At 32.2% G+C, this 24,716-nt stretch overlaps 1 protein-coding gene and 2 long non-coding RNA genes across 9 annotated transcripts; 2 read left to right on the top strand and 1 right to left on the bottom strand.

Moving 5' to 3' along the window:
* Positions 1–9,435: 9,435 nt before the first annotated feature.
* Positions 9,436–14,037, top strand: LOC140978984 (potassium transporter 6-like). Of its 7 annotated transcripts, none has more exons than XM_073444305.1 (10): positions 9,436–9,499; positions 9,897–9,972; positions 10,064–10,550; positions 10,649–10,702; positions 11,781–12,041; positions 12,148–12,200; positions 12,311–12,434; positions 12,507–12,761; positions 12,862–13,268; positions 13,445–13,754. In XM_073444305.1, the coding sequence occupies exons 1-10, from the start codon at positions 9,495–9,497 to the stop codon at positions 13,505–13,507; spliced, it is 1,785 nt and encodes a 594-aa protein (XP_073300406.1). In that variant the 5' UTR covers positions 9,436–9,494; the 3' UTR covers positions 13,508–13,754. The 7 variants fall into 7 exon arrangements, with proteins under 7 accessions (XP_073300406.1, XP_073300407.1, XP_073300402.1 ...); XM_073444306.1 differs by having other exon boundaries at positions 9,437–9,499; positions 13,477–13,614; XM_073444301.1 differs by having other exon boundaries at positions 9,443–9,499; positions 11,781–12,049; positions 12,156–12,200; positions 12,862–14,037.
* An 825-nt stretch (positions 14,038–14,862) lies between these two features.
* Positions 14,863–16,608, top strand: LOC140979741 (uncharacterized). The gene is made up of 3 exons (XR_012175801.1): positions 14,863–15,168; positions 15,240–15,348; positions 15,826–16,608. It is a non-coding gene; the product is annotated as an uncharacterized lncRNA (long non-coding RNA).
* A 1,700-nt stretch (positions 16,609–18,308) lies between these two features.
* LOC140978834 (uncharacterized) lies at positions 18,309–24,443 on the bottom strand. The gene is made up of 5 exons (XR_012175640.1): positions 23,786–24,443; positions 23,024–23,699; positions 19,334–19,442; positions 19,120–19,238; positions 18,309–19,007 (listed from the first exon to the last, which is right to left on the bottom strand). It is a non-coding gene; the product is annotated as an uncharacterized lncRNA (long non-coding RNA).
* Between the last annotated feature and the right edge of the window lie 273 nt (positions 24,444–24,716).

Genomic DNA, 24,716 nt, shown 5'->3' with positions numbered 1-24,716 from the left:
CGTTTGAGCTACTTTATAATTTAAAAGATTTAAGATACATCGTTACCATCAACTATATTTTTTGGTAACACGACAAACGTTCAGTCCTACTATATTATATATCATGTCAATGTGTATATTACATAATAAACAACATTTATTTACTTAAGATGTCATTGACATAAGAAGATTCTATACATCTCTATAATAATATAATATAGTGGTTATTATATTAAAAAAAATTAATATTGGTTATAATAATGATAGGAATAATATTATCATCAAAATAATTAAAAATGGATATATATATATAATTGGGTTATGACTGGTTCTTTAGAATTCTAAGTAAGCATTTACATTTATTTGGCTTTATTTCATAGTTGATTATTAAATTGTCCAACAATTCAAGCATCATATTATGATGATTTTTTTAAAGTAAAGACGATAATTATACTTCAAAAATCAATATTACAATAATTGTACTTCTTGCAACATTCGATAATTGAATATGTGACATATGTCTGATATAAATTTTAAGACCAAACACTTATCATAATTGATGATAACAATGCAATTCAAATATTTTAAACTCATGTAACAACCAAACATTACGTTTGAATTGTTCTCTTAATACGAACAATTATTACACTCAATAAATATGATTTAAATGGACGGAAGAGAAATAGTTTAAAGTTATCTTTTTGTCCATTTAATTTCTTAGCCAGGAAAGTTAAATCCTAAATCCTTAACGATTCTTCTGTTCCATCCTTTTCATTTCACATTTTCTTAATTTAAAAGGGATTTATAACTATCCACAAATGAAATAATGACATCATAAAACCTCTGACCAAGAAATGGATTATTTCCATAATATAATTTTTTGCTTCATAAATTTAATATTTTATTTTGAATGAAAAAAATCAATATTTTTAAAATAAAATGAATATGAAACGATCCAATCAATTGCCCTTCAAAATCTTCAAACTTTTATCGGCTGAAGATCAACCAATATTTGAAAAATATGGATAATGATTTGTAACTCATATGATGCCAAGTTCATTTATTTAAGACGATGTCTCGAGTTTGAAACTTGTTAAGATTGGATGATTGGTTAGAAGGGAGTTGAACAAAGAATCACACTAGTTTGTCCAAAATTCAGTCGGGTTAACAATTTTGAATTTTGTAATTTTCGCCAAGTCAATGTCATCAGATAAGTTCTGTGTGGATGAAAGCAAGACTGACAGATCGAACACCAAAAAATGGCTAAGTAAGAAAAACAGTTGGATTATCAAAAATATGCTGATTGAAATATAATTAACAGAAAATATTTTTGGATGTGCGGAGATTTGAATATAAATTATGAATTTCTCTCCAAGTAACTTTAAAAAATATTAAATGCAATTCTTATTAAGTGGGCAACGCGAAAGACCTCAAAATGAAAATGAATATAGACAACCCATCAATGGTCGGAAGTTTTTGTTGAAAAATAATATTTAAAATATGTGTATTGAATATTTGAATGTTGAAAATTAGGTAAAATTAGGTGTTGAATATTGAAATTTGTGTGTGATGATGAAGGTAATGATGTAATTTTATTTTTGGATTATTTGTAAAAATTTTCTATAAATAGATCTCTCGTTTGTGAAGAAAATCACAATTGAGTTGAGAGAAAAATATTATAAAGTGTGTAGTGTGATAATTTTGAGAGTTTGAGATTTTTACTTTTTACCGTAAATTTTTACTTTTTCACAATACGTTATCAGCACGAAGTTCTAAAAGTCCTCCATATTTTTCCAAGCTCCAAAACAGAAGAAAAAGGTAACAAAAGTAATAATATTTATTTTATTGTTTATTTATTTATTGTTTATATATTTACTATATAATATAATGTTATTATAAATAATAAAAATAAATTTTTCAAAAAAACTTGTTATAAATCCTAGGAGGATGTTAAGACGACATCCCACACTCCCGGTAAGGGATACGACAAGTATAAAAGCCTATAAGGTTTTTAAACAAAATAACTTATGACACCTAATTATAATAATGTGATATGATATACATAATTATTTAAATATGACTAATATTATATACACCATATTATTACCATAAAATTATACAAATACATACATTTATTTTCTTATACACCAACGGTAATAAACGGTAACAAAACGGCTAGTTTTTGCTCTATAAATACAATCTCACAAATACATTCAATCACTCCAACTTTCTCTTCTTCTCTAAAAATTATTCTTCATCAAATTTTCGAAGAAAAAAAGAAGATGGCTTTCACGAGGTTATTTTTAATTATTTTGGTTATCATACTCACCAGTCTTGTATTTATCGGAGAATATCCTCCTCGTGTGTTTTCTTTATTTTTACGAATACTTGTACTTGTTGTTTATCCATTACTTTGTATTGCAATATTCATTAACTAATAAAATGCATCGTAATTTTTAGTACCACCATGGCAAACTTGGCAAAGCTCGAATTCATCGCTCTTGATATTACTGGGAAAAACTATATGCCATGGACTCTTGATGTAGAAATGCATCTTGAGTCATTGGGTCTAAGCGAGACCATTAAAGAAAATGGTATATCTTCATCACAAGAAAAAGCAAAAGCTATAATATTTTTACGACGACACCTTGATGAAGGTTTAAAATGTGAATATCTCATCGAAAAAGATCCCATGGCTCTGTGGAAAGGATTAAAAGAGAGATTTGAACATATAAGGGAAGTTATACTTCCGACCGCCCGTGATGAATGGAATATGTTAAGATTCCAAGACTTTAAAAAAGTCAGTGATTACAATTCAGCGATGTATAGAATAATCTCGCAGTTAAAATTTTGTGGACATGAGGTTACAGAATCGGAAATGCTTGAAAAAACATTTTCCACGTTTCACGCATCAAATATAACACTACAGCAACAATATAGAGTGCGTGGATTTGCGAGATATTCTGAACTCATCGCCTGTCTTCTTGTGGCGGAAAAGAACAACGAGCTATTAATGAGAAATCATCAGTCCCGACCCACTGGATCAACAGCATTTCCAGAAGTAAATGCTGTAAGCAAAAATGAATTTAAACCTGGAAACCAAAATCAAAGTTACAGACAAGATTTTGGTCGAGGACAAAATCGAGGTCGTGGTCGTGGTCGTGGACGTGGACGTGGACGTGGAAGTGGTCGTGGTCGTGGACGCGGCCGTGGTTTTGAAAATAATCGAGATAGTTATTTCTATAACTCATCTCAAAAGAACGTCCCAAACCACCCACCGAAAAGGCATCAAGAGAATATGAGTGTTAATGAGAATCACTCAAAAAGATTTGAAAGTTCTTGTTTCAGATGTGGTACTCCAGGACATTGGTCCCGTATTTGTCGAGCCCCTGAGCACCTTTGTAAACTTTATAAAGAATCAATAAAGGGGAAAGAAAAGGAGACCAACTTTACTGAACACAGTGAACCTTTGAGTGGTTCAACTCATTTTGATGCTGGAGATTTTCTGATTGATTTCTCAGATAATGATCAATTTGATGGTGGAATAAATATGTAAAATATTTTATTTTTTATGTATTCGTATGATAATGTTTTATAGTGTGTTATATTGTATTGTATTTTATTGTCAATAATTTTATTTCATTGCATATTTTTTTGAAGTTCAAATATGGAAAATGCTACGAACCAAGCTGAAGTTTGCATACCTGATAGTGGTACAACGCACACTATCCTCCGAGATAAAAGATATTTCTTGGAACTAAAACCAACAAAAACAACGGTGAATACAATATCAGGTCCTGTAGACTTGATTAAAGGATGTGGTAAAGCACAATTTTTGTTACCTAATGGTACAAAATTTTTGATCAATGATGCTTTATATTCACCACAATCGAAAAGAAATTTGTTGAGTTTTAATGATATATATTCCCATGGGTATGATACTCAAACAATGAATGAAGGGAATGAGAAATATATGTGTCTTACCACATATAAATCAGGAAAGAAATATGTGATTGAAAAACTACCAATGCTCCCTACTGGATTGCATTATACACATATACGTCCCATTGAATCAAACATGGTAATTGATAATTCTTCAATATTAACCAATTGGCATGATCGATTAGGACATCCTGGTTCAACAATGATGCGAAGAATTATAGAAAATACACATGGTCATCCATTGAAAGACCAGAAGATCTTTCAGAATAATAAGTTTCAATGTAAAGCATGTTCTCTTGGAAAACTTATTATAAGACCATCACCAGCCAAAATCCAAACTGAATCACCAATGTTTCTTGAACGTATTCAGGGTGATATTTGTGGACCAATCCATCCACCATGTGGACCATTCAGATACTTTATGGTATTGATTGATGCCTCCAGCAGATGGTCACATGTATGTTTATTGTCAACTCGAAATGTTGCATTTGCAAGATTACTTGCTCAAATAATAAAATTGAGGAATCAATTTCCCGATTATACAATCAAGAAAATTAGACTTGATAATGCTGGTGAATTTACTTCCCAGACTTTCAATGATTATTGTATGTCTATGGGAATCATTGTTGAGCATCCTGTTGCTCATGTACATACTCAAAATGGATTGGCTGAATCATTGATTAAACGTCTGCAAATGATTGCTAGACCAATGATTATGAAAACAAAGCTCCCTATTTCTATATGGGGACATGCAATTTTACATGCTGCTTCATTAATTCGCATCAGACCAAGTGCATATCATAAATACTCCCCATTGCAGCTTGCATTTGGTAAAGAACCAGACATTTCTCATCTGAGAATTTTTGGATGTATGGTGTATGTGCCTATTGCACCACCTCAACGAAAGAAAATGGGACCTCAAAGAAAGATTGGAATTTATATTGGTTATGATAGTCCATCGATCATTCGATATCTTGAACCACAGACAGGCGACGTGTTCACAGCACGTTTTGCTGATTGTCATTTTAATGAGGAAATCTTCCCAATGTTAGGGGGAGAACAGAAACATACCGAAAAAGAAATTACATGGTATGTATCATCATTGTTACATCTGGATCCAAGAACAAAACAATGTGAAAAAGATGTACAGCAAATTGTGCACTTGCAAAGAATAGCAAATCAAATACCAGATGCATTTGCAGACACAAAAGGGGTAACTAAATCATATATACATGCTGCAAATGCCCCTGCTCGAATTGAAATTCCGAAGAAACAAATTGAAGATAGTCATGATGTCATTAAACGCCTGAAGCGTGGAAGGCCAGTTGGTTCCAAGGATAAAAATCCTCGAAAAAGAAAATTCATAGAGAAACACAATGATCACAAAATAGAGAATGATGTTCCTGAAGAAACACATAATGATCACAAAATAGAGAATGATGTTCCTGAAGAAACACATGATGATGAAAATGTTTTGTCAGAACCACAAACTGACGAGAATCATGAAATCTCTATCAATTATATTAATACTGGAAAAATATGGAACCGAAAAGATATAGAAGAAATTGATGATATATTTTCTTATAATGTGGCAATCGACATCATAAATGATAATGAAGATCATGAACCAAAATCTTTTGGTGAATGTAAAAATCGGCAGGATTGGATAAAATGGAAAGATGCCATCCAGGTTGAATTGGATTCGCTAAATAAACGTAATGTTTTTGGACCTATAGTCCTTACACCTGAAGGTGTAAAACCTGTTGGATACAAATGGGTTTTTATTCGAAAGCGAAATGAGAAAAATGAAATAGTAAGATATAAAGCTCGACTTGTTGCACAAGGTTTTTCTCAAAGGCCTGGAATTGATTATGAAGAAACGTATTCTCCTGTGATGGATGCAATTACGTTTCGGTATTTGATTAGCTTGGCAGTATCTGAAAATTTAGAAATGCGTCTTATGGATGTTGTTACAGCCTACTTATATGGATCACTTGATAGTAATATATATATGAAAATCCCTGAAGGATTTAAGATGCCTGAAGCACAAAGTTCAAAACCCAGAGAATGTTATTCTGTGAAATTACTAAGATCATTATATGGGTTGAAGCAATCCGGCAGAATGTGGTATAATAGGCTAAGTGATCACTTGATGAAAAAGGGATATGTAAATAATTCAATATGCCCTTGTGTTTTCATTAAGAAAACAACATCCGGATGCGTAATTATTGCTGTATATGTTGATGATTTAAACATCATTGGAACAAATAAGGAAATTCAAGAAGTTGTGTCATACTTGAAAGAAGAATTTGAAATGAAGGATCTTGGAAAAACCAAGTATTGTCTGGGTTTACAAATTGAACAAAAAGAATGTGGAATATTTGTTCACCAGACAAATTATACAGAAAAGATCCTTAAACGTTTTAATATGGACAAATCAAATCCTTTAAGTACTCCAATGGTTGTTAGATCATTAAACATAGAAAAGGATCCATTCCGTCCATGTGAAGATGATGAAGATATTCTTGGTCCAGAAGTACCATATCTAAGTGCTATCGGTGCCCTTATGTATCTTACAAATTGTACAAGGCCTGATATATCTTTTGCCGTAAATTTATTGGCAAGATTTAGCACATATCCAACAAAGAGACATTGGAACGGAATTAAACATATATTCCGTTATCTACGAGGAACGACAGACTTGGGACTTTTGTATTCAAAAGATGCTAATCCAAGTATAATTGGTTATGCCGATGCTGGATACTTATCTGATCCACACAAAGCACGTTCTCAAACTGGATATGTATTTACTCGTGGAGGCACTGCAATTTCTTGGCGTTCACAGAAACAAACACTTGTAACAACTTCATCAAATCATGCCGAGATTATTGCACTACATGAAGCAAGCCGTGAATGTGTGTGGTTAAAATCAATGACTCAACATATCCAAATCTCATGCGGATTATCATTCGACGAGAAGCCTGTGATACTATATGAAGATAATGCTGCATGTGTTGCTCAAATGAAAGAAGGATACATAAAAAGCGACAGAACTAAACATATTCCTCCTAAGTTCTTCGCATTCACCAAGGAGCTTGAGAAGAATAAATGTATTGATGTTCGTCACATTCAATCAAGTGAAAACTCATCAGATCTCTTCACAAAGGCACTTCCTACGACAATATTCAGAAAGCACATATATAATATTGGGATGCGCAATCTACGAAATTTGTGAAGAATTGTTCGTGTCAACATGAGGGGGAGTTTACGTGACTGCACTCTTTTTCCCTTACTATGGTTTTTATCCCAATGGGTTTTTCCTAGTAAGGTTTTTAACGAGGCAGTATAAAAACACGTAATGAAGACAATCATTATGATCATCATCTCAAGGGGGAGTGTTGAAAAATAATATTTAAAATGTGTGTATTGAATATTTGAATGTTTAAAATTAGGTGTTGAATATTGAAATTTGTGTGTGATGATGAAGGTAATGATGTAATTTATTTTTGGATTATTTGTAAAAATTTTCTATAAATAGATCTCTCATTTGTGAAGAAAATCACAATTGAGTTGAGAGAAAAATATTATAAAGTGTGTAGTGTGATAATTTTGAGAGTTTGAGATTTTTACTTTTTACCGTAAATTTTTACTTTTTCACAACAGTTTTATTTTTTTTATTAATATTATTTTGAATGATCATGATTTTTCTAATATACTTCACTCGATTAATGTGATTTTACAAGCTATTACATTAGCTATGTAATTTACCCACCATACACAAGTAAATAGCGACGGTGAGTTCTATCGTCATAAAAAAATATAGACAGTCATTTTATTCAATTAATATTGGGATAACCTAAGTCATATGCAGAATAATATCTATTAGATATTTTAAAATAAATTTAACAATTTTAAAATCATATGTTAAAAGAAATTTACAAGATTATATATCAAACTAATTTATAAAATGAGCATGTGTATTAATTGTCTTTTAACAAATGTATATAGGTACACATTGTAACTAGAACCTGGTGTGCGTAATACATGTTCAAGTCTTAATATTTATATAAAATTATTTTATATAAAAAGAATAAGCAACGAATATCCCTCTCGAAACATATTTTTCTATTGGTCAGGCAACTTTATTAAAAAAATCAGGTTTGGAATTGTATAAAAGATTGAACCTAAAAGTCTTACCTAATTTTCCCTTGTCTATTTTGTCTATATTTCTTCCAATAAAAAAATGAAAATTATAGATTTGATCATATAATTTAATTATTTTCAATTTTTGCATTTTTAGTCATATAAGTTGTTAGTTATTTTCATTGTTAGTCTATGTTCATAAAAAATGCTGATTTGATATTAGACACATTAGCAATGTCAAACGCAACATTAGCGATTTCCAATGAAATGTCGTCAAATTTTCGTTGTCACGTCAGTATTTTAGTAAAAAAAATACCCTAGTAAGAATAAATGCGAACTTATATGACTAAAACTACACCTTGAAAGCTTACACGAGACTAAAAATAGAAAACAATTAAATCACATGTCACCATTTGTTAAAGGTTGAACCGTCAAGGATGTCTCTTATCGTGATTAAATGATTAATAATGTCGATTAATTGATTGATAATGTCGATTTTAATATAAGAAAAAATATATATGAGAGGTACTTTTTAAAATCATCATATAAATTATAATCAACGCCTAACAAATATGATATCTGAAATAGCTTAAAAGTCAATTTTTTCACCTATTATTTCAAAAATCAAATTAATTTCAGATACTTCACATAAAGGAAAAAGACAACAGCTGATTAGAATATTTGAATTGATATAGTAAACAAGTGTTTGACCAATATTTATATGTTTCATTTTCTCTACAAAAACTTTAGAGTAGGTCTCTTGTGAGACGGTCTCACGAATCTTTATCTGTGAGATGAGTCAACTCTACCGAAATTCACAATAAAAAGTAATACTCTTAGCATAAAAAGAAATAATTTTTCATGGATGACCCAAATAAAAGATCCGTATCACAAAATACGACCGTCTCACACAAGTTTTTGCTAACATTTTATCAGCGAGCCAGTCACACAGGTTGTCTAGTGCAATTTACTTGAGAAGTGTCATGTGTTTTTCAGACTACTGCGTAAACCCGATGATTTACCGTGCACACCAAAAAATAACTGTTATTGATTCCATATTCTTTTAAAAATGATAATAGGATATAAATAAATATTATCTATGATAACTAAATATATACTTATCTATTTTATGATTTTAAAATTCAGTAATTTCTTTATTGATTCATCTATAACTCTTCTCTTTTGAAAAATAATCTTAATACAAATTATGAAAATATTATTACAAGACACCCTGTAATGTGCATAATCAACCACTATGAATCAAGAAACGAAAAGTTGAATTGAAAGAAATATTAAATTTAGATAAACACAACTTTGCCACAATCTGTATATCTCAATCCCAATTGTCTGCTTAATTTCAGAGCACACGTTTACACGTTAACTCTTTCTCTCCCACACACGCGCTGGCAAATAGGGGCGGAATATATGTGATGTGGTATGTGAGATCACTTCAATCAATAAACTAAAATGAAGAGAAAACCAAATAAATCACTGAATAAACAATTTGGGAATAAATAAAGAAACCCAAGAAAAACGAGCTGCTCGCATAAAGTGTAAACCTTTCTCACATTTTTATAGTATAGTTAAAGTTGAAATATCTTTTCAGCCGACCAGCGTAATATTCCTCATTCTTTGTTTGATTGTTCTTTCGATGGAGGTTGTCGAACTCCTGGATGTGCCACATTTTTAGCTACAGTCTCCCAATAAATTTATCCATTTTCTTGGTGTATAAAATCTTGTTTTGGGTGTTTCAGTATATATTTTCTTGAAAGTTCTTTACTCGGGTGGGTGTTTTGGCAAATGGATTGTTGTTAAAGTTCTTGAATTTGCAGCGGTGATGAATTTCCTGGGGTCCTGAGTGCATTTTCAATGGATCCCGAAAGTGGGAATTTTCTGAATCATATAAAAGTGAGTTATTTCTGGTAATTATTGTTTTCGAGGGATTTAAGGCATTTTTGGGATCGTTTTAAATTATTTTCCCTCCATCTGATTATTGCAGAAAGAGTCTTGGAGAACAGTATTGACATTGGCTTATCAGAGTTTAGGTGTTGTGTATGGAGATTTGAGTACATCACCATTATATGTGTACACGAGTACTTTTGCAGAAGATATTGAACATTCTGAGACTAATGAAGAAATTTTTGGGGTTCTTTCCTTTGTGTTTTGGACTTTAACTTTAGTCCCACTTTTGAAGTATGTGTTCATTGTTCTGAGGGCTGATGATAATGGTGAAGGAGGCACTTTTGCATTGTATTCACTCTTATGTAGACATGCTAAGTTAAATTCATTGCCTAGTTTTCAATTAGCAGATGAGGATTTATCGTCTTACAAAAAGGATATTATAAGTCCTGCACCCTCAACCTTTGGGGCGAAGCTTAAATCTACTTTGGAAAAATATAGAGTTTTGCAAAGATTTTTGCTTTTGTTGTCTCTTCTGGGTGCTTGTATGGTGATTGGAGATGGTATATTAACTCCAGCAATTTCAGGTATGCTTCCAGTGTCTCTTGGATTTTGATAAAAAAATTTTGTTCCGCGTTTTCAAGTTTAAATGATATTGGATTGATTTTTGTTTCATTTTGGGCAGTTTTTTCTGCGGTTTCTGGTGTCGAACTTGCGATGGCAAAAGAGCATCACAAATGTAAGACTCCAATCTTCCCCTATCAGTTCTATTTTTTTTTTTTTTTTGTCTTTTCATATTTGAAATTTCTAGTACAATTGTTGCCTGAATTAGCCTGCGTGAAAATTAGCAAAAATCGCAAGAGATATAATTTATTGTTAGATATCAAATGATCATTGTCCCCATAATCTTAATCAATAATGACTATAAAAGCAACAAAAGAAAATAAAAATTCTGAAGGTAAATCTGGTTTTTATTTTTTTATCTCTGTACCACGTCATTTTATTTTCTGAATCACACTGAGATTTTTGAAGGCATGTATGGAAACGTTAAGAATCCAGTATTATTTTGAAAGGTTGCAGAACGTTGATTTGAGTATAACCTGAGAAAATCTTGGAGTTCTCTATGGAAAGGGTGCCAATTATTGCCATTATTGAAGACCTTTTTTTTTCTCTTCCTAAGTAGAGACTTAGAATTAGCCACCTCAGTCTAGAATGATTAGACTTGGGTTATTCTGTATAAAAAAGGGGATAATTTTCCGTTCGAAACATGATGTCACTTTTGACGAAGATTCTATCCAACTAAATGGGGCATGTGACCAGTGAGATGGGATTGGATCAAAGATAGTTAACCGCAGATGGGAAGGTAAATGATCACAAATTGGTGACCGTAAAAACTTGATTATTTGGAAACAACATAATGGGCTGCCAATTGTATGATGTAAGTCCTTAAAATAACGAACAATTGATGCAATGCTGATTTCTCGCAAATGAGGTTTGTGAACACATGTATTCTAAGTTTGACCTTTCAAGTTCATGCTGTAAGCATCCAATTTTATTGGGGTATCGATATATGTCCTTATTGTCTTGTGTGGATTCATGCCTGTATGGTACTGATTGAAACATGGTTCTTGGGCTGAAACATGATTTGAAATATTTGAGTTACCTCCTTCAGTTATGACTTTCAGTTTAGCTGCAGCATTTGGTCCGACTAATCTTTTGTGAATTTGTCATTTATGGTTATCGGATGCATTTTCTTTTTGATATGATAACACTAGCTGACCTGTTTATTTCCTGCCCAAAACACTATATTCTTGCAGATGTGGAGGTCCCAATCACCTGTGTCATATTGATAGCTTTGTTTTGCCTTCAACATTACGGCACCCACAGGGTTGGATTCTTGTTCGCACCTGTGGTCATATTGTGGCTTTTGTGTATCAGTGTTATCGGTGTATACAATATTTTCCACTGGAATCCCCATGTGTATCAAGCGCTGTCTCCATACTACATTTACAAATTTCTAAAGAAAACACAAAGAAGTGGCTGGATGTCCTTGGGAGGAATCCTACTATGCATAACAGGCAAGAAAGTGCTTGATAATTTATATGTACAATTAAGTTTATTTGATTACTAGCATAAATTAGTTTTTTCTTTCATTTACAACAATATAGTTTGAAAACATTCCAGGTTCGGAGGCAATGTTTGCTGATCTTGGGCATTTTTCCCAGATGTCAATAAAGGTAATATGTATAATACTTACGACACCACACTTTTGCAGTCGACTAAGTTTCTCCGGAACTCTTTTTAATTTGTCACTGTTATCCAACGTTCTTTATTCATGAATTTACAGATAGCTTTCACATCCATTGTCTATCCGTCTCTAGTTCTTGCATATATGGGGCAAGCTGCCTACATTTCCCGGCATCATGAAATTCAAAATGATTATCGTGTCGGGTTTTATGTGTCTGTGCCTGGTATGTAACTTAAATTGTTTTTCTATTATCTTTTTTTCTGTAATGAACTAAACACTTGTGTTATTATTTCAGAGATATTAAGATGGCCGGTACTGGTGATTGCAATACTGGCCGCAGTAGTTGGAAGCCAAGCCATTATTACCGGAACATTTTCCATCATTAAGCAGTGCTCCTCCTTAGGGTGCTTTCCAAAAGTGAAAATCGTGCATACATCCTCAAAAATTCATGGACAGATATACATTCCAGAGATTAACTGGATTTTAATGATTCTATGTTTAGCTGTCACTGTTGGTTTCAGAGACACGAAACGTTTAGGCAATGCCTCTGGTAGGACCTGATTAAAAACCTGACATAAAATAAAAATTGTTCTTGTAAAGAAATGAGATTTTGGATCTTAAATTCTGTTCCTTTTCAATGTTTCTTTTAGGTTTGGCAGCTATAACCGTCATGCTTGTTACAACATGTCTGATGTCTCTTGTCATCGTGATATGCTGGCACCGAAGTGTTGCCCTTGCAGTTTGCTTTGTTGTATTCTTTGGGGCACTCGAGGCTTTATATTTCTCCGCGTCTCTGATCAAATTTCTTGAAGGAGCCTGGGTGCCAATCGCCCTTTCATTCATTTTCATGATGGTGATGTGTGTGTGGCATTATGGAACTCTTAAAAAGTACGAGTATGATGTTCAAAACAAAGTTTCTGTCGACTGGCTACTTGAACTGGGCCCTAGTTTGGGGATTGTACGTGTTAAAGGCATTGGTCTTATACATACAGAACTGGTATCCGGAATCCCCGCCATTTTCTCCCATTTTGTCACCAATCTTCCAGCATTCCACCAGGTACTTATTTTCCTTTGTGTCAAATCCGTCCCTATCCCTCATGTTAAACACGAAGAACGGTTTCTTGTTGGACACATTGGCCCCAGAGAGTACCGTATTTATAGATGCATCGTTCGTTATGGCTATCGTGATGCACACAAGGATGATATACAGTTTGAGAACGACCTTATATGCAGCATCGCAGAGTACATCCGTACGGGGAATACAGGTATAAACGATTCCATGAAAAATTTGCGTAGTCAGCAAAATGAAAAAATGGTTGTAGTAGGAACACCCTCGACTCATCTAGACGGGGTTCGGCTACTTGAGGAAAACGGAAATGATCCTGAGAAGCCTGGCACATCAGAGCTCAGAGAGATACGGTCCCCACGGTGTGTTCAACCTAGGAAACGGGTTAGCTTTGTCATACCCGAGAGCCCGACAATGGACAGAGGCGCACGCGAGGAGTTGAGAGAACTGATGGAAGCTAGAGAAGGCGGTATTGCCTATATTCTGGGACATTCGTATGTCAAAACAAAGCAAGGATCAAGTTTGGTCAAGAAAATGGTGATAAATTTTGGTTATGATTTCTTAAGAAGGAATAGTAGAGCTTCTACGTATGCATTGAGTGTGCCTCATGCGTCTACTTTAGAAGTGGGAATGGTGTACAATGTGTAATTTTGATGATTTCAAGTGTATTTTGGATTTGTAAATAAATTACAAAATAGATTAAAAATTTTGCAAACATTGGAGTTATATGTACATTTCAGTAGATAAAGATTTATGAGATTGTCTAACAAGAAACCTACGTTTTGAGAAATTTTATGCTCTATTTCAATGTGCTGAAGTAGTTGCTATCATTGTTGCTATCATTGTCGTTATTTTTAAAAAAAGTTCTCTATTTTGATTTTAACAAAATTTTTTTCTCTTTTTATATTAATAATTATGATTCAATTAAGAAGAAGTTATTCTTGATAATCATAATCTTAAAATTATAGATAAGAGTAGTGAAATAGTCAAAAACTTTTGAGATGAAGAAATATAATATAACCAAAATAAAATTTTATAACTATATTGTTACATCTATTTTATAATATAAATCAAACCAATTACAAAAATATGTTAAGATCCTAAGAAAATTTTTAAAAAACAAAGGATTGCGCAAATATATAAACGCTTGTGAGACATTAATCATGATAAGATGATCTCATCTACATCTGTGATACGAGTTGACTCAATTCTTATCTGAGTAAAAAATAATTATTTTGGCATAAAATAAAATACTTTTTTCATAAGTCATGTCAGATATGAGATCCGTCTCAAAAAATTATTTCACAAGACAATCTCATAGAAATTTTTGTATCACACGTGATAATAACATTTTGGTGTAAAAAGATAAAATAATCATGAATTTCATAACTCACATTCAACCTATACACAAAAACATCATATAATTAACACAACTTTTATGAATCTGTATTACGAATTAATTTTTTGAAACATATTTTTTACCTAACATATAAAAACTATTAATTTTTTGACAAAAACTTGCGAACATTATCTCAACATATTTAATTTAATTTAATTCATGAGACATATTTCTTTTTTACCCGAACCACCCAAACTATCTACCTAACCCGAGCTTTCGATCCAATTTGTGTTGCAAAACCCTAGCAGATCAGATCGCGTTACCAAATTTGAGACCAGGGTTTCGTTCGAAAGTGTTGTGAGAGCTAATCTTAGCTATGACAGGCTCATTGGAGTGGAGGGTCTCTCTCAAAAAGAGTTGTTTCTATGGTTTCCAGTGAAGGATATCATTGTTTATGATCGCGATCTGGGATTATTTTGTTTGACATTGGAATTGCGCATAAACATATGTCTCTTTCTCTGTTCGAAGATCCTCCAGTCTTCCATCCTCAAGGTTTGTCAGAATATTTTCTGTTGGTGATAGGGGAATGGTTCTGAACTTGATTTTTTTTTTTTGCAATGCAGGTGAGTTGATGGAGAAGATTCCGAGGAAGGACTTTGGGGTTTAAAATTGTCGATACGCATTAGCTTGTGGGCTAATTAGCTCCATTCTACGTAAGTATGATAGAATAAGGTACACGAGCTTGCTTCTTTTGCCTTTGCTATTTTTCTGAAGCGTTTAGTCGAAAATGATGTTGTTTTCTCATTGAATTGGGTTCTTTTTTTTTTGTGACATGTAAATTTTGATTCAGGAAGCCACTTTCTGCTTCTTTTCTATTTACACTGATAGTCGAAAGGGAAGAAGACTTGTATTTTGCAAACTTGCCACTTCTTCAAATTGGGTCGCCTGAGCTGCCTATATTTTCCAATAAAGTATACTGTGTATAAATACATTTTTAATATATTTTTATGAAGAAATGTAATGTTTCCACATGATAACCTCCACTTCAATGACGTGACTCTTTCAGCAAATTTTTCTTGGATATTCAGCATTGAGTAAAGCTCTTAGAATATTCGACAATTGAACTCTTAATATTGAAGAATTAGCCCATGTTTTTGATGAAAATATTGTTGTTCTTAAAAATACTAATATTTCAAATTTAAGTAACAGATTATACATGATTCATCTGGGTGTGGACAGCGAAGACGAAGTGGTACCAAAAGAACAGAATTGCCAAAATACAGAACCAGAAGTCCTCAAGAAGGAACCAGTACCTGCAACTCAGGAGATTCCAGAACAAGTTGTAAATACTATAGAAGATCTAGAACCTACTCATAATATCCTAAAGCAGTCTACTGACCATTCTCATCAAGAAGAAATCTTTTCAAAACCATATAACAAATGGAGCAAGATTCACCCTCCCTCATTGGTTATTGTAATACATCGGAACTTCTAAAAACCAGAAGGTAAATAATTAATTAATTAATATATGCATGCTGCCTTTATATCTCATATGGAACCAAAGAAGATTGAAGAACTTCTAAGTGATCCTAACTAGATTGAAGCAATACTAGAAGAACTCAATCAGTTCAAAAGAAATGAAGTATGGCTTCTGGTACACAGATCAAATCATCAGTCAGTTATTGGAACTCAGTCGGTATTCAGAAACAATTTTAACGAGGAAGGAAATGTGATAAGAAACAAAGTAATGCTGATGACTCAAGGTTCAGACAAGAATAAAGAATTGATTACGATGAAACATTTGCTCTACTAGGTAGACTAGAAGCCATAAGAATAATCTTAGGGGGGTGTATTCATTCTATACTTTTAAAGACTTTTAATGACTTTTTTTAAATGATGGACTTTTGTGGAGTTATGGATTTTTATTGACTTTTATGGAATCACATAGAATTGTAAAACAAATTTCATAGACTCTTATAGCCTTTTTTTCAAGATTTTTGTAGACTTTTGTAAACTTTTTCATAGAATTATGTGAATTTTGTAGTTTATAATTGTGATTTATTTTTTATTAATTTTTTTAAAATAATTATTGGACATAGATATCCTCTTCAGTTTTAAAATATTTTTTTTATTTATGAATGTAAATGAATTTTACTTACTTAAAAGTTAAATTAATTTAATTTGCGAAAAACGACAAATGAACTATCCAATTTATTGAAATCAAAATTTCAATTCTTTATGTCAATTCAACATATTAATGAACAATATTTTTATAAGTTCATAATAAAATTTTATTAAAAGAACACTCAAAATAATGAGTAGCCTTTTATAAAAAAAATCTAATCATTACTGACAATTTGATCAACATTGTTCTACATTCCATTGGCTATGGTATCCTCCATGCATTTGCATTTGCTCGTTGTTGTTTTTGAGTATTAAATAACTTATCAAAGTCGTCAACTTCATAAACTTGTGCTGATGAAGACAATTGAGCTTCATTATATAGTTTAATTTGAAATTCATCAAATTGACACTTATTTCGAAGAAAATTGTGTAATATAGCACATGCCAATACAAGCCCTGTTAGGGGTGGGAAAAAATACCGAATTTTCGGTATACCGAGATTACCGTAACAAAAAAAATATTGAATTTACCGAATTTTAAGTATACCGAAGATTTCGGTACGGTACGGTAACAATACCGAATTTTTCGGTACGGTAACGATATCCAATTTGAAAATTTTGGTATATACCGAAATAACGGAAAAATATACAAAAATTTTAAAATATATAATATTTTAAAACAATAAATTATAACTTTTTTTAAAATGTAAGGTTTTTTTGGTTCGGTATACCGAAAATTTTGGTATAGTATCGGTATGAATTTGCTTATACAATAATTTAAGATATAGATTAACTAAAATTAAAGAAAATAATTAAAAATAAAATGTTATATAATAATTAATAAAAAAATTAAATTTTAATTATGTTTTTAAAAAGTACAAATAAAAAGAAAAATAAATAGATGAGAAAAGAATGAAAGTTTGTATTGAGTATGTGAATTTAGGAGATTTCTCAATTAAATGTACATACAAATCTTTAGGTTGAATCAAAGACATTTGTTGACATTTTATTGTTGTACCTTAGGCTATAATTCTTGTACTTAATAGAATTTCATAGAGTCATTAAAAGTCTATTGACATTTTGAATACCTATAGACTTTTGTAGAGTTTTTAAAAGTCAAGTTTGAATACCACATGACTTTTTAAAATTCTACAAAAGTTTACATTGAATACCACTAAACTTTTATGGAGTATATAAAAGTCTAGTTTGAATACCTCTAGATTTTTAAACTCATTAAAAGTCATTAAAAGTCTATAACCAATACACCCTCCTTAGTCTTTGCAACCTTCAAGAATTTTAAAGTATTTCAATTGGATGTGAAGAGTGCATTTCCGAATGGTATTTTACGAGAAGTCTTTGTTAAGCAACCACCAGGTTTTGTATAGCATTCTCTTTAAAATCATGTTTTTAAATCACATAAAGCATTGTATCGTCTTAAACAAGGACCAATGACATGATATGACACGACACTTTCTCACAATTCCTTATCAATCATGAATTACTATTGGAACAGTTGATAAAACATTGTTTACATTTGTCAAAAACCATCATACACTATTATTTATAGTTGTCAAGAGCGCAAGACGCACCGAGGGGCACAAGGGTTCTGGAGCCTGAGGCGCAAGGTGCAAGGCGAGGCGCGAGCCTTACCGAAGCAAGGCGCACATTTTTAATTTTTTTAAAAAATATATTTATCTTAGAATAATATATTAAAATATGAAATAATTAAGTCACAATGTCACACAAAACAACAAATAAGTAATAAGTTCATAATAATAAGTAAAACGATTAAAATTCTTCAATAATCCAAATCAAGTTCATCTTCTTCCATCGAATCATCAGAGTCCCTAGAACTTTCGGACTTGTATTCTTCTTGGTCTTCACCACTTTCTTGATAAACATCAATTCTTCTTACTTTTCATCCAAAAGATGTGAAATTGATATTTTTCTGGTTGTTTTGGATGTAGACGTCCTTACCTCGTTTGAAGAAGATGAAGCATGAGATCTAAAACCATAAATTGGTTCATCAACCCCAGACGCTCGGCCTACATCACCCCATGTCAAATCATAATCCCCAAAGACTAGATTATTTTCTTCATTGTCCAATCCTCCCATCAACCATTTATTGCTATCATCGATATCGTCCAAAGAAATCTGATCAATTTTGTCGCGCAAATCATATCGACGTTTCAATGTCCTGTTATATTTAATGAAGACTAGATCATTCAAACACTTCTGCGCCAACCTGTTTCTTCTTTTCGAATGAAGCTGCAAAAATTTTAAAATACATTGATCCTTCATGAATTGTTCAAAATAATAATTATAATTAATATGTCAAGACTCAAAAGTATCTATTCAATGTTAAAATTTAAAAACTTACGTGTTGAAACATACTTCAGTTCCGCTCACAACCAGAAGCACTGCACATAAGGCTGAGAATTCTCACATCAAAATCTTTCAATTGTGGGGTCGTAGAACCATAAGCCAACCACCATTCAGCTGTCAAATGTAAAAAAACAAAATTTCAAAATTCAAATACTTCAAGTTTTCAACAATATGTTATGATCTTGAAATAAAAAACAAGAATTAATTACCTGGTGATAATTTATTTCTATGTCTAATAGCCATAGAACCGCCAAAAAGCCCATCAGCATTTTTATATTTTGAGAGTTGGTATGTGATTTTATCTTGAAGGTCAACGAGCTCGTTTGGTATAAGAAGCTACAATTAAAAAAGTGCTTTTTTAATTTTTAACTTGTTTGGGTGGGCTTCTAATGCTTAAAAAAACACTTATTTAAGTTGAAAGTAGAGCTTTTTTAAAAGCCCTATTTTAGAGCTTTTTTCACTAGCTTTTTTAATAACCTAAAAAACAACATCCACCAGTAGCCTCCTCTCAATCTTTTCTCCATTCTTCTACAAGGTACAATTTTTTTTTTCGTCAAGGTTTTTGTTCGTTCATTTTTTTCTGCTTTCTTCTTGCTGCAAAATCTACACTCCCTATTCATTTACGTCTGTATTACGTATTGTGAATTAAATAATTATGTTACAATTCGGTCAATGATCCGATAAATCCAGAAAGTCAGGAAGGGGAAAGTATTTGCTTATTCCATTTTTTTGCAACTACGTATATAATATTCATCAATTCTTGTGTATTACGTATATAATATTATATTAATTAAAATATGTTATATACCATAACATTACTGTAATATTATTTAATCCTTGTTTGTATTACTTTTTCATTTATGATATTGTGAATTAGATAATATATTGTTTTTTTATGTTTTATTTTTTGAATATAGAATGTATTCGAAGTTAGCTCCTAAACGAGGATTATCAAATCCAAGTCAATTACCTAGATATACGATTGAGACTGTTGAACTTGGCTTTGTTGCTGATGGGAATAATAAGGCGGATTGGACTGATCAGAATACCAAAATATTTTTAAAAATTTGTGAGGAAGAAATTGAATCTGGCAATAAGCCTACCACACATTTAAACAAAACGGGGTACACAAATTTAGTTTCAAAATTTCATGAGAGAACGGGACTTTCTTTGAATCAAAAACAATTCAAAAACAAATGGGATTCTATGAGAAAATATTTTGCACTGTGAGCACAACTTATTGGAAATAATGAGACTGGCCTTGGTTGGGATCATAACAAGATGACCGTGCAAGCTGATAATAGTTGGTGGGAGGATAAGATTAAGGTACATAATTTATATACTACATTTTAAATTTTTAATTAATTATTTTTATTTATTTTTTGTTACGTTGCAAATTACATGAAAATCCCGAGTATGCAAAGTTTAGATTGAGGGGACCCAAGAATTTAGATTTATTGGAAAAGATATTTAAAGGTTCCATAGCAACTGGCTATGATGCAATAGCACCATCAGAGGATCAACCAATTCATAATAATTTCAACGATGATACAAATGATTGGGATGCTCAGTTAGATGGAGAGTTTCAAAGTGATGTTAATATTAATGTTGAAAGCCAAGAATTTATGGAAAACTCAACAATGGGAGCTGACAGCTCTATGCAGCAAAAGAAGAGAAAAAGAAGGGTGAGTGGGGAAAAAAGAGGTCCCATTTCCACTAAGTTAGCCGATCAACTTGATCGTGTCCTTCAAGAATTTGAGACTCAAAAGTCTATACACGAAACACCCAAAGATGATCCATGTAGCATTGAAAATTGTCTGGAGGTTCTTCGTAGTTTGCCTGGTATAGTGGTTGGCAGTGAGCAATTCTTCATAGTTACTAGAGTTTTGGGTAAAAAGCATAATAGGCAAACATTTATCGGATTGAAGGACTCGGAACTGCAGCTTGGTTGGGCAAAAACATTCACTAAAGATGATTTGAAGCGTTATTAACATGAGTTATGTGTTTAGGAAAAATACTTGAATAATGCACTTGTTTTTTTCTTTTATTGATTGATTAGTCAACTTTACTAAGTAGTATCTTTAAATTTTTAATGCAATAATCTAAAACTTTCAATGTTTATTGTTTTTTTTATATATTTATCTTTATTAATATATTTTCACAGGATGTCTGCGAGTTCAGGCTCCACTATATCAGATAACTCTGATGCATCAAGTGATTCCGACATTTCCGTTGATTCTATTACAAATACACATGTCTCTAAGAAAAGAATGGTTTTGTTATCCTTGTGTGGTGTTACGAATTATGTTTTGAAATATATTGTTAAAGAAAAATGTAGGACATCGTGGTTATCAGGGTCTCAATGGGTGGCAGAGATATTGAATGGTAATGAGACACGATGCTTTGAAATGTTTAGAATGAGGAAACATGTTTTTTATAAACTATGTGACGATCTACTCCAAAAATATAGCTTACAGCCAACAAAAGGAGTTGATATCTATGAAAAGGTGGGATTATTTTTGTACATGATGGGTCAACCTGCTTCAGTTAGAAATGTTCAAGAGCGTTTTCAACACTCGGGGGAAACTGTTTCAAGACAGTTTCACAGCGTTTTAGAGTCCATATGGAAGTTGTCGAGAGATATCATCAAACCTATCGATCTTAATTTTACAGATGTCCCTGAATATATTAAGAATGACAAAAGATATTGGCCTTATTTTAAAGATTGTATAGGGGCTATTGATGGCACACATATATGCATTCGTGTTCCGCCTAGCAAGCAAATAGATTTCATTGGAAGAAAAGGGTATACTTCAACAAATGTTATGGCTGTATGCGACTTCGACATGTGCTTTACTTTTGTATGGGCTGGTTGGGAAGGTTCTGCTCATGATTCTAAAATTTTTAAAGAGGCTATGCGCAGAGAGAGATTGCATTTTCCACTCCCACCTGAAGGTTTGATATTAATATATCTTATATGTTTTTTTAAATAATTGTTAGATAAATATTTACACTTTAACTCTTATTTTTTGCAGGTAAATATTATTTAGTTGATGCAGGTTATCCTACTTTCAAAGGCTTTATGGGATCGTATAAAGATACTAGATATTATTTACCTCAATTTCGATTGGCTCCAAAGTTCAGATCAAAAAATGAAGTACTTAATTATCATCATTCCAGTTTAAGGACGGTTATTGAAAGAACATTTGGAGTGTGCAAAGTACGATGGAAGGTATTACAAAATATGCCCACATTTTGTCTAGATACTCAATTTAAAATTATAGTGGCATGTTTTGCTTTATACAATTTCATAAGGCGATACGATGCGGCTGGAGATATTCTTGAACAACTCGAAAATATTGATGATTTACAAGAAATCGAGCAAGATGGTGAAAATGTTTATGTCCATGACAGAGGTACGAGATGGCAAGAGCCAACACAAGAAAATATTACGAAAATGAAAGAATTGAGAGATGACATAAGAAATTCACTGCCAATACAAGGTCGGCATTGAACTATTAGTTTTTATTTAAATAAATTAAAGTAGAATGTAAACATTAACCATTGTTATTAACAATTGTTTTTATGGTTTTTAAGATTTCAATATTTTATTGTTTTGGTATGGATTTAATTATTTATATTTATACATCACACTTGTTTAGAAATCCGTTATAAAAAATATATATATAAATTAATGAGTTAAAAAAGCACTTTAATGATATGTATCCAAACACATTTATTAATTTAAAAAGTGCTTTTTATCTATTCATCCAAACAAAATATTAACACAACTTTTACTTAAAAAAACACTTTTAAAAGTCAACTTAAAAAAGCACTTTTTTAATCAAAAAACTTTTGATACCAAACGGGCCCAACATATTCACATATCTTTTCAACACACTCGTACAACCCCTTCATAACTTCAGCATATTTTTCTATCTCAGGATTCGTATAAAAGAATTTCGGGTTCAAAAAGTAACCAGCTGCATGCAAAGGCTTATGAAGCTGATATGTCCACCTTTTATCAATGATTTCAAAAATCTTTTGGTACTTTTCTTCATTGTTGTTGAAAGCCAAAGCAATAGCCTCTTTAGCTCGATCAATAGCCTCGTATATATACCCCATTGCATGTTTTTTTTTCACCATCAACTAATCAAAGTATTTTAATAATTGGGCCACCAACTTTAATGGCATAAACAACATGATTCCAAAACGAAGGTATAATCTCTGTTGCACGTTTACCTTCTACCTCCTTCGCAAATCGACTCGTGTTCCATTTTTCTGAAGTGAACATCTTTCTTAAATTGACCTTCTGTTTTTGAAACCTTTCTAATCTCAAAAAAACAGTGGCAAAAGGAGTTTTCCCAGCTCTAACCATTTCTCTTTGACCTGTGAATTCTCTCATCATGTTCAAGACTTGTGGCCTATTATATATATAGCCATTCACCATCACACCCTTTTCATAAACCTTCTTCAGTACAGAAATTTTGAACAAATCTTCAAGCATCAAATCCAAACAATGGGCATCACATGAAATCCAGAATATGTGTGAAAATCTTATCGTTAAATGCTTCCCTGCATATTAAATATTTATATTATTGCTTATAAGTAACAAATCTAATACTTATTAGAAAGTAATCTCTAGAATTCACATTTCATACATTCTGAAACATTTGCATATGCATTATCTGTAACTAATTGAACAATATTCTTTGGACCAATTTGCTCCACATACTTTTCAAGTAAGTCAAACAACTTGAGACCGGTATGAGAAAAGCCGGAGGCATCCACAGATTCCAAAAATACTGTCCATCTTGGACCGTTCACCAAAAAATTAATCAAAGTTTTATTTTTTCCATCAGTCCATCCGTCAGCCATTAATGAGCATCCATATTTTTTATAGTCTGCTTCTTACTCTTTCAAAAGAATTTTCGTACTTTGTATTTCTTTATTTAAATAAGTTACCCTAACTTCATAGTAACTTGAGGGCTTCCAATCATGAGTACAGTAAGATGCAGCTCTACAAAATTACTTAGAGCTATCATACTTTACAGCATTGAACGGAAATACCTGCATCGTACATCCATTTGACAAAATACTGCACCACAGAGTCTCTCACTTTTTTTTTTCCCTGATTTTCATCATATTTCTTTGAATCTTTTGCTCTTTTTTGCTTTCCTTGACTCACAACCTGATTCATATTGTTGACAAAGAAATAATCAAGAGGACTAACAGTCTTTGTCTTTTGACTTGAGAAACAGAGGGGATGGCGGCAGAACTCGCTGTTGAACTTAATATTGGCCGTTTCCCTTTTCGGGGGATTGGAACCACATCATTAGGGATGGCAATGGGACGGGGCGGGGGCGGGTTTGCCATCCCCATCCCCGTCCCCTAATTATTTCCCCGCTCCCATCCCCGCACCCATCCCCGGATCTATCTAATCGGGGAATCCCCGTCCCCGAACCCGCGGGGATAAAATCCACGTCCCCGTCCCCGAACCCGTTTGAAATACCCGAATTTTTAAAATAATATATATATATATTACTGTATTTATATATACATATATATTACTGTATATATATATATATATAA

The sequence above is a fragment of the Primulina huaijiensis genome, chromosome 6 (genome assembly GCF_012295235.1).
Source record: "Primulina huaijiensis isolate GDHJ02 chromosome 6, ASM1229523v2, whole genome shotgun sequence".
NCBI lineage: Eukaryota > Viridiplantae > Streptophyta > Magnoliopsida > Lamiales > Gesneriaceae > Primulina > Primulina huaijiensis.
This window is presented reverse-complemented; position numbering and strand designations above follow the sequence as displayed.

Coding starts and splice junctions, on each gene's coding strand:
- LOC140978984 (XM_073444301.1), top strand. Junction 10,551..10,648: donor ATTAACTCCAGCAATTTCAG/GTATGCTTCCAG, acceptor CATTTTGGGCAG/TTTTTTCTGCGGTTTCTGGT. Junction 12,435..12,506: donor GTTTTATGTGTCTGTGCCTG/GTATGTAACTTA, acceptor TTATTATTTCAG/AGATATTAAGATGGCCGGTA.